The sequence below is a fragment of the Callorhinus ursinus genome, unplaced genomic scaffold (assembly GCF_003265705.2).
Source record: "Callorhinus ursinus isolate GAN/ISIS: 27379988/994484 unplaced genomic scaffold, GSC_fseal_2.0 scaffold3, whole genome shotgun sequence".
In the NCBI taxonomy this organism is placed as follows: Eukaryota; Metazoa; Chordata; class Mammalia; order Carnivora; family Otariidae; genus Callorhinus; species Callorhinus ursinus.
In genome coordinates, this window is record NW_027397065.1 from 85,135,633 (window position 1) to 85,154,954 (window position 19,322).

Below are 19,322 nucleotides of genomic sequence, written 5' to 3' on the forward strand. Positions count from 1 at the left end.
CTATTTCCCAAAGTAGTTATACCACTTTGCTTTCATATGTAAAAAGAAAAATTTCAAAAAGATTAAACTGTATAAAGCATTGTAAAGGCGACTTGCTCTCCCCAGGTTCCTGGCTGTCGCTGAGTGAAGCACACCGCAGGAGCCTGGAGCAGGCCTGGGGCACGGCCGAGCACAGTACAGAGTGCCCAGGGGGACCCTGCTCTGCATTCCTCAGGGCATGCTAGTCATACCTGGACTAGAACCTTCTGCTCGTTTTTCTGCCCCTTTTCCACTCTAAGGGGCTCCTTGAAGGCAGACACCATACGGCAATTCAACTGTAGTGCTCAGTACAGTGTGGGAAAGAAAACAGACACCAAAGCCAGAACACTGTGGGAGTAGGAGGGGAGAGAGTTACCTCCTCAGACCTTAATCCACTTATGCTATCAGTGTTCTGTTGGCAACAAGAGTGGCTGTACACCGTGGGGTATGAGGGGCATTACTGGCCACTTTCTGAGATCCACCATGCAATTTCCTTTGCTGTGAAACTTCAACCTCACAGATTACAGATGCCCTGCGGTTCAAAGAGCATTTCTCCTACTACTGCTGCGTTGAAAATAAAAATGCACTTGATTAGGGCGCCTGGGTGGCTCAGTTGGTTAAGCAACTGCCTTCGGCTCAGGTTATAATCCCAGAGTCCTGGGATCGAGTCCCACATCAGGCTCCCTGCTCGGCGGGGAGACTGCTTCTCCCTCTGACCCTCCCCCCTCTCGTGCTCTCTCTCTCTCTCAAATGAATAAATAAAATCTTAAAAAAATGCACTTGATTAAAAAGAAATTTTAATAAAGTTTTGAACCTAGAAACAAAAGGATCTGTTCACATGGGGCTTCATGCAATTCTTTCCTTTTTCTGCTTTTTACAGTCAACTACATAAAATGGACTTGGTTTTACTCCATTCCAAGTACCCACTTAAAGAGAAAACCTGGTGAGGCTTTGGCATGTGGATCCTGTAAACAGGTGCGGAAGTGGGTAGCATCCTGCCTGCAGCTCAAGAAGAGGGCCTTCACTATTCCCAGTGATGCTGGTCTATTAGTATGGTGAGGGGGCAAAGGGGAAGGGATGTGTTCTCTGCAACTCTACTTTAGAACTTAGAACAGAAGAGAGGAACTATAATCACATGTAACTTCTTTTTCTATGTACTATATTAAAAAATACCTAGACCATCTATGCCGATTAATAACGCACATTTCTGTAATTCTGAGGCAATCTTACAACGAAAAAAAAAACAAAAAAACTAGGCTACAACTAACATTCACTTTATTCAATTTTGTTCTCTTGACTTAGAAGGCAACAACCAACCACATAAAAAAGGGAGCATTTTAGAATATATACACATAAAATTGGTCTGGATATCTAAGGTGTTTGCTTTAATAGAAAATTGATGTCCCAAACAACTACATGTTCTATTTACCCTCTAAGACAGTCATTCCTAGGCCTTACAGTCATTACATTTCCATTATGGTACTACTTTACTCTGACAGAACGAGGCACTCATACAAAACAGATGGGAATGAAAACAGATATACACTGTCCTAACTTTATTGTATTCATGCCAAACATATTGCTAGAGGTTTGAATGAAACCCTTACCTAAAGTGGTTGCTTTTAAAAATGACACAGGGCAGTAAGAGGGTGAGAAGGAAATGTGCCCAAATTAATAAGGAGATACAGACAGCCCAACCGAGGGAGTTAGAGAATCTCCACACACGAGGTTTTGAATACTTTGGTGGCAAGACATTTTACTTTTGTCTCTTCTTGACGGGAACTGAGTAGGCAACATTCTAAAGGAGTCTTTTAAACATAATCATTTAATTTTACAATGTATAAAACTGGTCACAGTAAGTAGAGAGCTTAAAATACTCAATCCTGAAAGTGAGAATAAGTAGCTAACTTGTGAAGTTGAAAAATGTGCCAGTGTTCTTAAGACTGACGCTACAAGATGAACCATGAGAGACGATGGACTCTGAGAAACAAACTGAGGGTTCTAGAGGGGAGGGGGTGGGGGGATGGGTTAGCCTGGTGATGGGTATTAAAGAGGGCACGTTCTGCGTGGAGCACTGGGTGTTATGCACAATGAATCATGGATCACTACATCAAAAACTAATGATGTAATGTATGGTGATGAACATAACAATAAAAAAATTTAAAGAAAAAAAAAAAGACTGGCGCTACATTCTCATGTGCATGTGCGCGCGTACACGCGCGTGTGTTGGGGGGGTGTAAACACAATACAATGGAGAAATGTCCACTACTTCTTTGTTTTAAAAAGTCATGAATTCAACCTAAATTCAAGAGTTACATTTTAATAACAGCATTTGCCAATACAGAAATGACATCTCTAAGACCAAATCATTTAAGAAAAAGTTACTCTCTATTACTTGAATAAAGGAAAGAAAAAAACACAAGAATCCACAGCTATATTAGATGTTGAAATAAAAAATTACTTTTTGTTTACATCTGGAATTGAGATGTCCAATTCCACTGTCTCTCCAGCAAACTAACAGGAAAAAAATCACCTAAAAACATGGAACTTTAAGGCTAGCCATACATAAACTTCACATTGGCATTTTCTTCAGTTTTCACAACTATTAGTATTTAGTAGTTTAAAAATCAAACATAATTTGCTAGTAAGGAACAACTGCACACTTCATACTATGACCATTTCATAACTAGTCATGTGAAACTAACACCCAAATGTTGATTTGTCTTCAATTTATAAAGTTAAAAATAAAGCAAAAAGGTCTTTCCTAATTAACTTCCTTGAAGACATGTAAAATGAAGCAAAACTATGCTCTATTTTATAAAAAAAAAAAATCTACAGGAAGAAGGGCAGCAATACTAGCACTTTCTGAACCAGAGGTTTCAAATGTTTATAAGACTATTGGTTAATAATAAAATCCTGATGCTACCCATGTAAATATTATGCCAGCAAATGCTTCCTTAAGGAAGTATCATCTGATCGAAAAGAGGACAAAGCACAACTGAAAACCAAGAGGAAATCCTTAAGTACAACAAGATAAAGTTATCACCAGTGAAATGGAGGGCAACTTTTGGCCATTCATACACATTCATATATAAGTTTGGTTTTTTTTTTTTTTTTTACAAAATATCTGATAAGATTCATTTAAAATTCTGTAGAATAACAATTTTTAATCTTTTATGGTATCTGCCTAGAGCTCTTCCTGGTAAAACAGATAAATGTGTTCCAATGACTTTATATCAAGATCTACAAATTCTCTGAAAAATTAAAAAAGAAATTTAAATTAATATAATCAAGTTATGTGCCCAATTGATAATATTTTTTCTCCCAAAGAGAACAATTTATATAGACACACACCACAACAGGTGGCATTACATTTCAAAATGCTTCTAATTTTTTATTAAAGTAGGACTAAATTTCTAAGTAAAGGTAGGGCTAGCAAAGACCTTATTTCAGATTACAAGAGAAAGGACTGCTACAAAGTGCCAAAAAGTGTAACACTGAACCCTAAGTCAAGCTTTTTTTTTTTTTTGATACTGATGTTTTAAAATATATTTTTAAAGTAAAGTAATCACCACACTTTGGGAAAAATTGTTGAAATATAAAACATACCAGAAAATTGCTTTTTTGGTAGCTTATGTTTGGCTGACTTTAATATTTAAAAAAAAATCTTCAGATTAGGCTCTATACATTTTAATACTATATGGAAACTCTTTAAGAGTTCCTGAAGACCTATGCTGTCCATTTTTCTCTGAGAACTTCTAGGTTATTATTCAAAAGCAAACACCACCCTTACAATATACCATTACCATTAAATACTTGGATCGTGTGCCCAACTGTTCTATTTCTCTAAACTCCTTACTTGAAGCTTTGGTTATAAGGGGAAACCAGATTTATTAAGTATTCTGTTTTCTGAGATTTTACAACACATTTCCAATGAAATACATTCTTCACTCCTATGTTAAAAGGCTAGCTCAAGCCAGCTTTCTCCTGGACAACTACAATCAAGTTGGTTTTATTTGTAGTTCAATTCTGTAAATAAAAAGCTCTGGAAACTTTGGGATTTACTCAGGGAAAACTAGGAAAAATGTACTCCCTAATCCTCACCCAACGGTGCACTAACCAGCAGGACCAGGTGTTCTAACCAGTCTTCTCTAATGCTGCTGGTCTAAGACCACAAACCACATCTACATTTAAGAAACATCTCAGTGTGTTATGATGCATTGTTGGTGATGTTATTTTATAAGACTTGTGATCCTGCATGACTTCTGGCCACTGCTGCCAAAAAGGAAAAGAAGACAGCTGTGTATGGGGAAAAGAGGGGCTGGAGGGAACTAATGAAAATGTTCTAGTGGACTTGGTTTTCTCTAAACACAGACATGCCCCTAACAAGCACAAAAACCCAACCCCTAATGCTGATCACTAGGAATATTAAATTATCAAAATTAAAAATAATTTCCTCACCTAGCACAAGATACTATACAGTATTATAAACACAGACACGTGAAAAAAAATCAGGCAGTAGAAAATGTACAACAGCTTTGGTGTTATACAAAATAACTTCCAAAAACGATTGACAGTGAAGCACAGAGTTCATGTTCTCTTACCACAAACACTCCACTGCTGATTTCTACTTGTTTCCTTTCAAGTTCTTGGTGAGGTCTGAACAGCCAAGAAAGACAGAATGTACAGTTTACTTAATAAGAACTGCTAGGAACACCATGATACTTGCGCTCCAAAAGACGTCATTAAAAAGTCTTGCCTTTGCACTATGGCTCTGTGGCACGTTTCCTGTCAAGATCACAGCAGGTCCAAAATAAAGTGACAACTAGATTTAATAAATTAATATACATTTTGTTTAAAGATGTACAATGCACATTCTGTTTAATCCAAGGTTTTAGGGTATCCAGGAACTTCTATTTACACATGTACAGATCTCAGACAGCTACGATGTCGGAAGATGCAGGAAGGGCAGCAGAGCCTTGCACTGCTGCTCTCTGAATGCTGAGAACACAAGTCAAACACAGTTAACTTAAAAACAATGCTGAGAGATCACTGGGAAAAATCTCCAAAGAGAGAAGTCCACAAAAAAGGACACGTAAAGGCAAGGGGAAGGTCAAGGTAGTTGAGACAACCACTTTATTCTTGGGACGACTGTGGAGGTGGCGGAGATGTGCCTTGTTTGCCAGATTTCCGTTCATAATTCACGAGGCGTTGGCCCACAAGGTATCTAGGTTGTAAAAACAGGGTGGTTACTCTTATATGATCTTACATATTTAAACATTCTTCCTAAGAGCAGCCAGTGATACAGTTTTTAAATGCAAATCAGATCATTTCCACTTAAAATCCTTCAATGGTTAGATCGGTAGAAGGGAACTAGAGAATGAACACCTGGCAAAAGGCGCACAAGCAGGCACCTCACAGGGAGTTGTAGGCCGGTGGGAAAACAAGAGAACAGCAAATGTCGGAAGGTCTCAGATGCTGGGCAATGGAGCACAGGCTCTGGTCCGTATGTCAGGGGTTCTCATAAACTCACACACTGGGAGGTAAGGCACAGTAAGCTCTTTCAGGGGATTTATCTGGTAAAGGTATTTTATAGAACAGCTTAGGAGATAGATCTGAAGAAAAAGAGACTACAATTATGGCCTTCAGAAAGCTAAGTAGGGAGGCAAGCAGATCGGAAAACCTCTAGCTCTAGAGAAAAGGAGAAATCAAAGGGCAAAGTTTTCAATGAGGTCAAAGGGAAGATGGCAGAGAGGTGAGCGAATGCGAGGGACAGAAGGCGGGCGGTTGTGGCCCAAGAACAGAGCACTGTGTGTTCCTAACTCACATGCTATGATGAGAGGGAGGAAAGGGCCAAGGGTGCAGGGCTGCAGAACTAGAAACAGAAGTGACCACATTGGAATGACAAGATGTCACATCCCCAGGACGACAGCAGTCACTGTGGAGAAGCAGTGGTGTGCCTCAGTAAATGGGGCGACTGGCCTGCAGGTTGACCCTCGAAGGACAGTGGCTGACCAAGCTGAGGATGGCAAAGAGCTCAAGGAGGCCGGGGTGACAGGTACCCATTTGGAGTCAGCACTGCAGACTAAGAAGTGGCCTTTAAGTCCTTAGCCACCTGTGCAAACAGGGGAGAGTGAAGCCAGCCCGTGACAGGGTGGCCCGGGAGCTGGGTCTTTGAGACCCAGTTTACTCATCAATAAAGTAAGAACAACAGTACCATGTCCCATGATCATTGTAAGAAACAGAAAGCATACAAAGGCCTGGCATGTGCTAATGACTCAGGGTAGAAACTTTCACCATTACATTTTCTACCTTGACTTTCACCTACCACTTTTCTGCCAAAAAATACTAGCCTAATGAGGTATTTTGGCAGTTTATGCCAAGTAGCTTAACATGTCACTTTTTAAAACATTTCACTAATCCTACAGTTTCTTCATCCATGATCCCACCGTTTAATACTTTGTCTTCCCAATTTCTTTTCTAAAAGTTAACTACTCCTTTCCACCACTGTTCCCCAGCCAACCAATGGATTTTTAAACTGTGAGGATTTTATAAGTGTTTTAAACAATAACAACTGAATTGACTCTCATGTAATACACACAGCTCTACCTGACATACACGTCATCACAAAACATACCAAGTCATGTCAAGGGGTTAGCATTATGGCAATGAAAAGGCAATAAAAAGCATAGAAAGAAATGGTGTGAGTTAACTTGCCCAGGACCAAAAAGTAACTCAGTGGCAGAAAAAGGAGACTCTGAACCCATCCCCCACTTTCCCTAATACCCCAGCACCCTCCCGTGCCCTGGCCGGCCCCATGCACACCCCAGGCTCAAATACTGCTAGAGAACAGGTAAACAACAGCACCCAAGATGTGGCCTCTGGGAAGCCTGCACTTCAACAGTTTTCTACACGAAGGAACAAATGGGGAGAGAGAAAAGAGTACACTGGGCTGCAGAAAGCGACAAATAAGGAAGGCCGGGTAGGGGGTGAGAAAGGACACCGGGAAAGCTGAGGAGGGGAGCAGGGTGGGGCACAAGCACTAAAGAAGAAAGCAGCAGAAGCCGAGGCCATGTCCCGTTTGCTTCCTGCCTGCAGAACTTACTCGTCATCCTAAACAAGCGAAGTGACACAAACTGACGTTCATCACTGACATCCCCCCCTCTGTTCTTTCTTGGTGGACAGAATTTTATACTCTGACCGCCGAAGTGTACTTGTACTTTTACTGCCAGCAAATGCTTTGGGGAAGCCTTGAACAACCTGAATTTCATTCTTAAAAATATTACTCTTAAGAATCCTCAGAGTAAATAAGGTGACCATATAATCTGCTGTCTAAACTGGGACACTCACAAATAAACGGGGGTATTGTTAACAAGGACACGAGATGGCACGTGTACAGTGGGACTTTCCAGGCAAACCCGATGGAGAGTTATACACTCCCCTTCCCTGCTGGACACCACTAAACCAGAAGAGGACTCAGCTTTCTGTCAGAACACGGAAGGTCAGAGGGTGATTATCCCCGGAAGGTGTTTCCCTTGGCTGCTGTCAGTCTCTCACTGAGGTCAGGTCACAGGGTCCCCCAAACAGAGGCCCTACAATACTTCTGCAGGGGCCTCACAGCCTCCCTCAGCAATGGTCAGAGTAACCCAGTGGTCCCCCGGCTACAGGCAGGGCTGAGGCAGGCTGAGTCCTCATGCAGCCTTATTTTTATCCAAAACTATTTAATATATTGTCAGACCAAAACATTTGCAAACAGACTAAAAACTATTTGGAACAGGCATTAAAAATAAGTCTTCCTCCCCCTTCCTAGTTTCTTCCAGTCTTTTCATCTCCCTAAATGATAACTCTGTATTCCCAGTTGCTTGGCCCAACTGAATCCTTGATAATGCCTTTTTCACACTCAACATCCAATCTGTTAGCGAATCCTGTTAGTTCTACCTCAGAATATATCCAGAATCTGAGCACTCTTCCCACTGATGACTTATATTAGAAAGAAAAATTTAAAAATGAGACATCTTAAGCTAGATGAATGGAAGTCTAGACTTACTTGTCATTTTTAATGTGTTCATAAAGGCGCTTGAACTGGCGGACCTGGAAGGACAAGATCCCCATCAATACCACAACCATCAGTAAAAATGGATAAATTCGCCGGTGGACCAAGTTTTGCATTTCCGCAGTAACACCTGTAAAACCAAAAAAAGAAAAACTCTTAAGTGTATGTGGAAGGACAGGGAAATGAAAATATGTTCTTCCCCTAGGAAGAAGGGACTGGTGGGGCTCAATTAAAACTGAAACTCGTTGTGTGAAATGGAACGAGGCCTGGAGTGAGGCCAGAACGCAGCGGTCCCAGAGAGAGGAGCCTCGTGAAACACGACGAGGGGCGGGACCGTGCTTTCAGGGCCACGCAGGAACCAACCAACGAGAGGATGTTCACTAACGAGGAACAGTGAGAGTCATTCAAAAGAAAGGTCATTGTGGAGAGTGAATTAGTGGCGGAGGCTTCAAATTAGGGAAACCAGATAGGAGGCCACCGCAGTTACGGTGAGAGCCACGGGGAAAGGTGCCAGATTAGAGAATGGGCTCAGGAGGCTAGGTCAGCGGGACTTGGGGACCATTTGAGTAGGAAAGGCAGAGAGACTCAGGTGACACAGATGACCTACAAGGTTTCTGACTCATGCAGCCTGCTGGATGATAACACAAGTCACTGAGAGAGGGAACTCAGAAGAAAAGATTTGGAGGGGAAAACTTTGTGCTTATCATTCTGAATATATGCTGGGTTTAAGGTCCTGTGAGGACTCTTCAGCACACAATTGATAATATCTAGTTGATGAAGCATCACTAAATACCAGCCCCTCTTTGCTTTTCCTTTTATGGTAAAGAACGTTTTGAAAATTAAATATAACAACATTTTTCCTTGATTTTACAAGTATGGGATCACAGCACTTCTAGTCAGAAGACAACCTGAAGGAAATCTGTTCCTATTTTGGGGACAGTGTAAATGTTAATACTTTTTCACCTGCCTAGAGAAAAAAACTATACCAAAGAGCTTTAGGATTCTCCAAATCTTGCCCTAAGTTGTCAAGTCTAAGAAAAATAGTCTTCTGAAATCACTGTTTTAGCCAAATTTATATTTACAACTTAATCACATGGAGCCAGACGGCCTATGATACTGGAAGTGACATTAATATAGCAGTGCTCATGAAGGTCCTCTCTTCGGCTCCCCAGCCAGCATCACCCACCTAGTAAAGGAACCACGCCGGACGCTATGACGTAAGGTACACACAGGGAAAGCAAGAGCACAGAGATCACTGGCGCTGCCAGTTTACGAATGATATAGTGAAGGTCAATGTTCCGGATGCCATTTGCATAAACCTGAAACATGAGGGAGAAAATTAGAACAAGGGTACACGACAAATCCCTCCAATTAACAGAGCAATCTCTACTGAATCCAAGCCACAGGGAGTTACATTTATTGGTTATTTTTTATTGGTTATTTTTCCCAAAGTCAAGACAAATTTTGCACACCAATGTAAGTATGGTGCTCACAAGTTTTTACAGAAATGCATTCACTTCCTTACACTTTGTAGTTAACTCTGCTGAGGGATAAAATAAGACACCAATCTAGAATCCTAACTACACCAGCCTTGCACCATACAATGCCAGACACACCCAATAATGTTAGAGGAAGACCACACAACCTGAAACAACTGCACACACATCTTGTGTGAGTGATCTGTATTATTACTCAAGATTGCATTCATTCTATCTGAATATAAGAAAACATTATCAACAGGAAACATGTTTCTGAAAAGCCTGTATAAATGAAATTTTGACAAATCAAAGATATTTTATATAAAAATTTAATATGAAAGAATTCTACAGTGAATTTTTTTTTTTTACTTCAAGAATTTCTACAGTATTTTCATCTTATCCAGAAAGTTCTAATGAATAGCACTTCAGGGGAAAGAACGAATGGAAGTGGGAAAACTTTGGGAATAACGAAAAATAAAGATGGTGTGCAGAGGGGGACAGAACAGAAGAACACTGTTCCTGTTTTCTCCCCAGCCCTTGAACTTCTGGCCCCAGCAGAGTACCCTGCAACTCAACCCAATCCCTCAGGAATGGGCCAGAGCATTCAGATGTGCATCACAATAGGCTTAACCCTCCAAAGGCATGCTTCCATTCCAAAGAAACCTATTTAACCCCAATGCATTTAAATCAATGCAACAAGGCACCCCAGTGTTTCTCAAACCTTTTACTCAAACTTACACATATGTAGGAGAAAAGAAGGCATCAGAGAGCAAAATATTACAAAGATCAACAACGTTTCACAGCCTCCAACTGTGATTAAACCCTTATTCTTCACACTCCTTTGCAAGGGCCAGAGTCTCACCTGGAGACTCCACAGTGGAGAGATGCATGCGAACATACAGGAACTCCCTGGCTCTCCCTACCTCCAGAAATCTCTGGGTTCAGGAATTTTTTTTGACAATGTTCTTGTGCATACTGAGCTGAGAACTACTGTCTTTATTTCCTATACATCAAAAGATGTACCTTTACTGCTACAGAACTGTAACACCTAATTTGTTTGGCACTAACCTAAGGACAGGAGTGTTGCCCACAAGTACATTTTCTAGACAATTAAAATTTAAAGAAGTATGTACCAAAATCTGTTATGTTAGTTATTTTAGATAGAAATCTTCCTGAAATGAATTATCGTTAATTCCCAGCCTATTATCAGAGTACAGAAGCACAATCTACTTTTTTCAAGGTTATCACCACAATTCAAGTTATCTGACAGTTCCAACAATACAATAATAGTCTTAGGTGCTATGCAGCTAGAATATTCCTAAACAGCTTTGCTTTTTCTTAAGATACGTGTTTTTAGTTTTTAGGTTTACCATTTTTTAAGGCTCTGGGATATATATAGTTTTAAGTTTTTATTTTAATTATAGTTAATAACATACAGTGTTTTATTAGTTTCAGGTGTACAGTTTCAGCTTTACTTTATCAATCTATTTTTTTCTGCCCTTTATTTTTAAAAAGATTTATTTATTTGAGAGACAGAGAGAGAGGGTGTGTGCACAAGCAAGAGGGGCAGAGGAGAGGGAGAGAGAATCTCAAGCAGACTCTGCATTGAGCACGGAGGTGGACACAGGGCTTGATGTCACGACCCTGAGATCATGACCTGAGACAAAACCAAGAGCTGGATGCTCAACCAACTGTGCCACCCAGGTGCGCCTGCCCTTTATTTACTGTCTTGAACAGTAACCGCTTTACGCTACTACAGATTTAGAAAACTGAATACCAAGCCTACATCAGAACTCCTGCCCTGAAAAAAAAATCATATATGCTAATTTTTGCCTTTACTTTAGACAGGGTTTTAGGTACTTTAAGCCACTGGTTAAACTTCAGATAAGGGAAGTTTTAAAAAGAGTGGTTGATGAAAACTCATGGGTGATAAAACAGCGAACTGTCTTCTTAAAAAAAAACAAAGTTATATATGCTTATTAGAGAAAATGTGTAGAAAACTCAGAAAGGTGGAAAAACGAAACGTAAGCACCCCAGTGGCCAAGCACAACCCTGCCACTCACAGTCTCTCCTGAAAGCTGACTCTGCTCACCTGCTCAATTACTGTTTTCAACCACCACTGAGGACCCATCAGTGTTATAGCTGCAATGATTTTGGCGTGCAGGACTCCAAGTGCCCAGTCCTAGGGAAATAAAACCATTTAAGATTTATTTATTTGAGAGCGAGTGAGCAGGGGGAAGGAGACAAGTAGGGAGCCTGATACTACGTGGGGCTCGATCCCAGAACCCTGAGATCGTGACCTGAGCTGAAATCAAGAGTAGGATGCTTAACTGACAAAGCCACCCAGGCGCCCAGGGAAGTAAAAACCATTTAAGAGATTTTCATTTTCAGCAATAAACCCAGCATAGAGGCTATATCATTTTCTTGCATATTTCATTTCAAAACAGAAGTTCTACAGGATTAGTAACAATTTTACAGAAGACTAACAAACACTAGAAAATCCAGGGAAATTGCCCACCCTCCCCCACCCCTCCACCCCCCACCAGAGCTCAATTTCAAGGTTTCTAACAAAACAAATTCTAGTATATTTCAGAAATCTATGGTAGTTTTCCAAGAGAATTAGGAAATAAATAAAACAGTGCCATGATTTTATTTCATCAAACCACCTTAGGCTGCCGTGTTGGTTTTAGCCAAGCTAATTATGTCAAAATAAGCCTGTGGAGCCATGTTTGGCCTAAAGAAACTATCCCAAAGGCTCACAGAGAGCTTCTAGCTCCATTACTGCTGAACTGTTATTAGAACCTCCAGGGCCACACCAGGCTCCCCGCTGTGCCTCTGGCCCGCCCATGCCAGTGTTCCACCCGTGCTCCCCCAGGCAGCCGGAGTCACTGCCAACCCCACCACCCCACCACGTGACGACTTAAAAGCCAAAATCAGACCACATAAGGGTAATTCCCTGCTTACAACCCCACGGTCCTCAGCATGGCACACAACACCCTTCATAGCCTGGTGTCTGGTTTTCTTTTTTATGTATTATTTATTTTTAAAAAAGATTTTATGTATTTATTTAACAGAGAGCAAGAAAGAGAGAGCGCGCACACGTGAACACAAGTAGGGGAAGCAGCAGCAGAGGCAGAGGGAGAAGCAGGCTCCCTGCCGAGCAGGGAGCCCGACGTGGGGCTCAATCCCAGGACCCTGGGATCATGACCTGAGCCGAAGGCAGATGCTTAACGACTGAGCCACCCAGGCGCCCCTTAATGTATTTTTTTAAAAGGTTAACACAGAACATTTAGATCTATTCTTACATAAAACCAAAACTTTTTGCAGAGAAGGCTGGAGTCCTCTGTGACTACCAGCCCAAACCCTGATTCGTCCCCGGCAATGACCACTGCTAACACTGGTATGTGCCCTCCACATTTTTTCCCCTATGCATTTACATGGATCTACACATATTCATCCCACAGAAGAGATGTATCATTTTTATATGGATTTTGCTCATACTGTTTTTCCTTTTCATTGTCCACCATCTTCAGGCTAATGTTCTGATTTACTGATTTGGTTAGTATTCTGAGAGTTTTCTTTAAATGGGGTCAAAGGTTGACGTATGCTCTGAATTCTTGCACATCCTAAAAATGGCTCTTCACTCTGACAAATAGCTCAATGACATTTTGCCAGGATATAGGAAGCTTAGTTTTTCTCCCTTTTCTCTCAATGGCCTGTAGATGCTCTTCTGCTATATGGCTTGTGGTGCTACAGAAAAAAGTCCACTACCAGTATGATTTTCTTTTTTGAAGTTTGACTTCTCTTTACCTTTAGAATTCAGAAATCTTACCAAGATATGCTCAAATATGTGTTTTTCTTATCAGTTTCATCTCAATGTCCACTTCACCAAATCTGATGAGTCCTTTAATATACAGAATCAGAATTTGCTTCAATTCAGTCAAATTTTTCTGTTTCATTCCATGTTGCCTCATTTCTGCACTCTGGAGCTCTTATTAGGGGATGTTAAATCCCCTTCAACTTCCTACTTGTTCAGTTTTGCTCTGTGCTTGGCAGTGGTCTTCCAGGAGCCCAATCTTCACTTCAATGGTGACTACCCACATCTTTAATTCATCTACTGAATGTCTGAGATCCATGCAATTCAGCATCACAGTTTCACTTTGTTTTATTGCCATTGTGTATGCATACGCACAGACTCCCCTTGATCTCCTGCGTTTTTATTCTTCTGTTTGGATGCTCACGGCTTGGTGAGCAAGCAGTTCCATGTCACAGGGCATGTGTTCTGATTGCTCTGCCTGACCTGTTTTTCTGTTGTTGCTGTGCACTCCCTTAGATAAAGCATTTTGGTATTTTTCTCTGCAGGTTCGATGAGGCTCAGGTCTATAACCTAAAGGGCTACAAAAGGACATTTTAGCCGTTTAGACCTTTGGGAGAGCAAGTGCCAGTCTCCTACAGAGAACATGGCAAAAGCCTCCCCGCTGCTTCTGTACGGTCCCAGGCTCCCAGGCATTTGACCCACAAATTCAGCTTTCTTCTGGCCTTTGGGAGTCTAGAAGGCACCCAGGTGAGGTTCATGTTCACCTGAGGAAGTCCACAGACTGCTCAGGTTCAAGCTCTTCAAAGATCCACTGATATATCCAGACCTTTCCCACAGGATAGGACACAGAATACTAGTTCCTCTGCTAGAATTCCAAGAGTCTAATCTCCCATAAATCTCTAGCTGTTTGACACAGGGAAGGCAAGTAGCTTAGAGTCAGGAATGAGACAAAGCAAACTGTTCTGTCAAATGTTAGAGTTTTATCCAGAATTTTTAAAGATACCATGCTGCATATATCCATCTACAACCTGTACTTTTTCTTCTACTTAAAAACATGTCTGAGGGCGCCTGGGTGGCTAGTTGGTTAAGCGGCTGCCTTCAGCTCAGGTCATGATCCCAGGGCCCCAGGATCGAGTCCCGCATCAGGCTCCCTGCTCCGCGGGGAGCCTGCTTCTCCCTCTCCCTGCTTCTCTGCCTGCTTGTGTTCTCTGTCTCTCTGTCAAATAAAAACAAAAACAAAAACAAACAAAAAAAACACATGTCTGAGAGCTATCTATAGCAAAACATACAGTTCTACTTCACTCTTTTTAACTGCTGCACTAAGTGTCAAAGTAAAAATAGATCACATTTCTTTAGTCATTCTCTGCTGATGGACATCTGGGTTGCTTATAATTTTGACATTATAAAAAATGACAGTGGAAACAGCCTCGGTTGTACTTCCTGCCCACATGTAAATGTTTCTTTGCAGCAGATCTGGAAAAGTGAAACTGCTAGGTCATAAATACAAATATTCTTAAAACTGGATAGTTTCCAGTTACTCTGCAAAATGACAATGTTGGGTACTGTCAAGACCACAAAGGACACACATGTAATCGTGCAAGCTGCATTTACTGCTCACTGCAGTGAGGAAGAACACACAGTATGCAGAAGCTGGGGTGCTCATTAAGAATGTTAGAAAAGCTTATTTATGGTATTTCGGTTTGAGGTGCTAGGAGAGAATTTAAGGAAGCAGGGCCTTGCTCTATGTCAAATCCTTTAGAAAGTGAGGTAATCTATGTTGGGTCTCTTCCTAAATTCTATCCAGAAGCAGGGACTAACTGAGACTAAAACTGTAACAGCCAATGATGTTAGCTGGGAATGGGGGGTTGTCTTCTCATTTTTGCAGTTTGGACATGCTCATGTTTTGCCTGTGTTCCGACATGATTATGAAAGGGTCTTGCTTTTGTCTGGCTCCATCACAGTCACATCGCACAAGAGTGGTCTTGTGCGATGCTGATGTTCTGTGAAATTGTTTCTGCCAGACAGGAGAACACCAAGGCCTAGGTGATGATGCTAGGCCGGCTCCTGGATACCAGGGGCCACTTGCTCTTTTTCAGTGCTGCACACTGCCTAACATCAAGACGCAAATAGTACCTATTTGCTGCATTTGCAGTGATTACCAGGTTAAGGCAGCATCTGCCTGACCTCCTTCCATAGTAAAGCTGAATGTTTTCCTTTGGGATATCAAGTAATCTGTAAGAGGACACTTTGCAACCATTCAAATAACTACTTCTGCATTGTAGCGGTGTGAAACACGCCTGCAAATTCCTCTCCCATTAAGTGGTTGGGGTCTATAGCCCCTTACCTTGAATCTGGGCCAACCATTGTGCCTTGCTGGTATCCAATAGAATGTAGTGAAAAGCAATACTGTGGGAATTCTGAAATGAGGTCATAAAAGGTGGCGCAGCTCCTACCTTGTTTGTTGGGGCACTCATTTCTCTCAAGTGCAGTGTAAGAAGCCCAACTACCTTGATGCTACCAAGCTGTGAGGAAGCCCAGGTACATCCAGGAGCTCCAGCCAACAGCCCAGTTGGGGTGAAACCAATAACCAATGTCAATCCTCACAGGTGAGTGATGACGCTTCCAAAGGATTCCTGCCACAGCTCTCAAATCACACTCAGCTACTGAGTCTTCCCAGCTGAGGCCCCAGGTAACATGGAGCAGAGACAAGTCAATATGGCCTGTCTTATTTTCTAGCCCACAGACTCTCTGGACACAATAAATGGTTGTTTTAAGCCACACAGTTGTGACGTAACTTGCTAGACAGCAATAGTAACTGGAGACCCATCGACCTTCACCTGATGGGTTCCGTATCCACTGACAATCCTTGCTGGAATCATTTATTTTGTTAACTATTGCAAAATAGTGATTTTCTAAATCTGTTAATTCCTCTACATTTGTTAGCTAGCATTATTCTGTAAAAAACAGCTTTCCTTCAATCCCGGATGCTATCTGACTATACTGCGATAGAGCTCTTACACAAAGACATCACATGTGCTTACTTCCCTCTCTCTCACTTTCCTCTCCGAGTCTGATCCAGAGCACACTGGATTTGAGGCCGTCCCAGACATATGCTCTGTCTCACTGCGAGGTCTGCCCCTCCTCCCTCGAGTGTCGTTTCCCTTTCTTACCCACTCCTCTACACTCTACTGGGTTGTCCTAGACATTGTCCCCTACAGAAAACCAAATCCCAACTCCCAAAAACCAGGGTAAATACCTCTCCCACATGATGCTACAGCAACCTATGCTTGCCCCAGTCACAGAGCAGCCTACCTGTTACCTGTCTGTCTGGTCCACCTGCCTGTAAGGTGCACAAGAAGTTCCTGCATTGGCCTCATTTCCATCTGAGTGAGTTATACAATACAGGGTTTTAGCACTAATGTAAATATGTGCTGTTAAATGAAGTTTTTGTGGAGGCTCTTCATCTGGAAAGTAGAGGAAGGGAAATCCCACGTAATTTCATTTCCAGTAAATCCACTGTCATATACAAGAGGAAACAGAAACAAGGCTGAGAAGCCTTTGAATGACTGAAGTCAGTGCCTAGCTCTTTCCCCTAGGATCTCTTAAGAATTTGAAGTCTATGATGCTAATTTCTGGCTCTAAATACTATAGAAAAGTTTCCCTACTAGCTTTAAGATCTTTGTTGTGACCTATATAGGTTCGTCAGAATGCTTTTTTCTTTTTAAAGATTTTATTTATTTGACAGAGAGAGAGAGAGAGAGCACAAGCAGGGGGAGTGGCAGGCAGAGGCAGAGGGAGAAGCAGGCTCCCCGCAGAGGAGGGGGAGCCCGACGTGGGACTCGATCCCAGGACCCTGGGATCACGACCTGAGCCGAAGGCAGTCGCCTAACCAACTGAGCCACCCAGGAGCCCAGAATGCTTTTTTTAATAAGCCTGTGACTCTGTGGGAAAACATGCTGTAATTATTTTTAAAATGTAAGTTACTGCTTAAAGTCTCAAACCTAAAAGCAGCAAGATATATCACCTTAACTAAAAAGTGGAAAGATCAATGCATGTTAGTTTTTATCTTTAAATATCAGGTGAAGCCTAAATGAATAGTGACATTTCAACCTATAAAAGACCTTTTAAAGGAATTATATGACCTGCATATTCTGAAGGCAAAAGATTAAAATGCATTATTTAATCGATTTTGTAAGGGTTCCTACAACATAAAAAAATAAGGAGTCTTTCTAAACAAACCACCTGTAATCATTAAAAAAAAAAAAAAAATCAAGGATTTTTCTGATTCCAGGTCCACAAAGAAAAATCATGAGCAAAACTCAGGCACTTACCTGCCATGGGTAAAAAAGAGGAGTCTGATCCAAGGGAACCCTCAGGGGAGCAACAATAACCAGTTCAAACAGGAGCCCCAGCAAGAGCGGGACAACTCCCGCCAACAGCACGGCAACTATCAAAGTCTTCATGATCTATTAGGAAATGAGGCCAGGTCACTAGAGAGTCTTTCTGATTTTCAGCTAAACTCTTTATTCCATTTGGAAATTATTTTTCTTCTTTAACCTGATGCCTAACAGAATATATTATTACCTCACATACATTTTATGTTACACCATTAAATGAAATTTGAATGTGTGTGTACAAGTTCAAGCTATAACAGAAGCATGAAATTATTATGCATTTTTGCTATAACATTCTAAAAAATTCATTTTATTACATATATTAGTCAGGTGGCTGTGCTGTTTTTCTCAATCTCATTCTCAGAAGTAGGCTTCTGTTTGTCCAAGAAAAGCTACTGATTATCCCAAGCTCCTATTCCAATGGCAGCCAACTCACAGGCTGACCTGTGACCCCTGAGGTGGACTGGTATAGGGAGAAGGGCTCTGCATAACCCCAGTGAAGGTAATTAATCAATCTGATCAAACTGGCTCCCTTCAGAACACTCTATGGTCCAACAAAACTCACTATGATGACAGAAATGTCCTATATCTGTGTTGCCAATATGGTAGCCATTAGCCACATGGCTAGAGCCACAGCTCTAGAATTTGAACAAAGCAACACAAAATGAAAATAAAGTCAAAAAAAAGAGAGACCATGAAAGCATCACTACAGAATCCTGATGGAGAAAGGAGTCTTTAGAGTGGCTCTGATGTCTGAGGACCTCCCTTTTTCTTAAGGTAGCCTCAATGAGTACATCTGCTGTTTCAACAAGAGACTAATACGATGTGGGTGAAAATGCAGTATTTGCTTTTTTAAATGGCATACTAAAGATAAAGAAGAGTATCAAATGAAAACTGGTATTAGCTGGTTTATGTATTTTAAATACAGTTATGTCTCATTATCTTGTGGAATTAAATAGCAATTAAAGCCCTCTGTTCATAATATAAAATAAATCTCATGTTTTTCTTTCAATACTAATATCAACTTTCAGTGAAATGAAAATCTAAATTCAGATACAAAACTAGGATTATACAAAAGAAGAGGCATAAGTAATGACCTTAAACCTATTTACCAGTCATAGCCAACATCACAATCAATAAATCACGACACCTGGACAATCATCTTACACTGCCATTTTTTTCCCCACCTTTGTGCAACTAAGTACTTTACTGAGTAATAATTTCCATTACTTACTACACTTTCACATTAGCCAAGACATTCTTGAATTAGCAATAGAATGTGTAATTAAAGGAATCCCATTTATATGAAAAACATATAAAACTTAATCCTGAAGTCAAGATTTTACATATTCAAATAGATCAAAAAATCAAATTTTAGAAAAAATATCTTAAAGGAAATTTCCACTTAAACTGATTTTAAATTCTACAGAATATCATATTCCTTAAAAATTTCCAAAACAACTTTTCTAATTGCATTACTTACTTAAGGGCCTAAGTGGATCACTTAATAGCATGATTTTATTTTTGACCCTTGAATACATCTGACACACCTGACCATGGTT

At 41.0% G+C, this 19,322-nt stretch overlaps 1 protein-coding gene across 3 annotated transcripts in view; it reads right to left on the reverse strand.

The window, feature by feature from the left end:
• Positions 1-1,276: 1,276 nt before the first annotated feature.
• The window catches only part of MARCHF6 (membrane associated ring-CH-type finger 6), a 79,053-nt gene continuing 61,007 nt past the window's right edge, over positions 1,277-19,322 (reverse strand). For all 3 annotated transcript variants that reach the window (XM_025867467.2, XM_073891090.1, XM_073891089.1), the window contains exons 22-26: positions 17,698-17,832; positions 11,642-11,731; positions 9,258-9,390; positions 8,066-8,201; positions 1,277-5,245 (exon numbers count right to left, since the gene is read on the reverse strand). In XM_025867467.2, the coding sequence (XP_025723252.1) occupies positions 5,155-5,245; positions 8,066-8,201; positions 9,258-9,390; positions 11,642-11,731; positions 17,698-17,832 (585 nt within the window). In that variant the 3' untranslated portion in view covers positions 1,277-5,154. The remainder of the gene's footprint in view (positions 5,246-8,065; positions 8,202-9,257; positions 9,391-11,641; positions 11,732-17,697; positions 17,833-19,322) is intronic.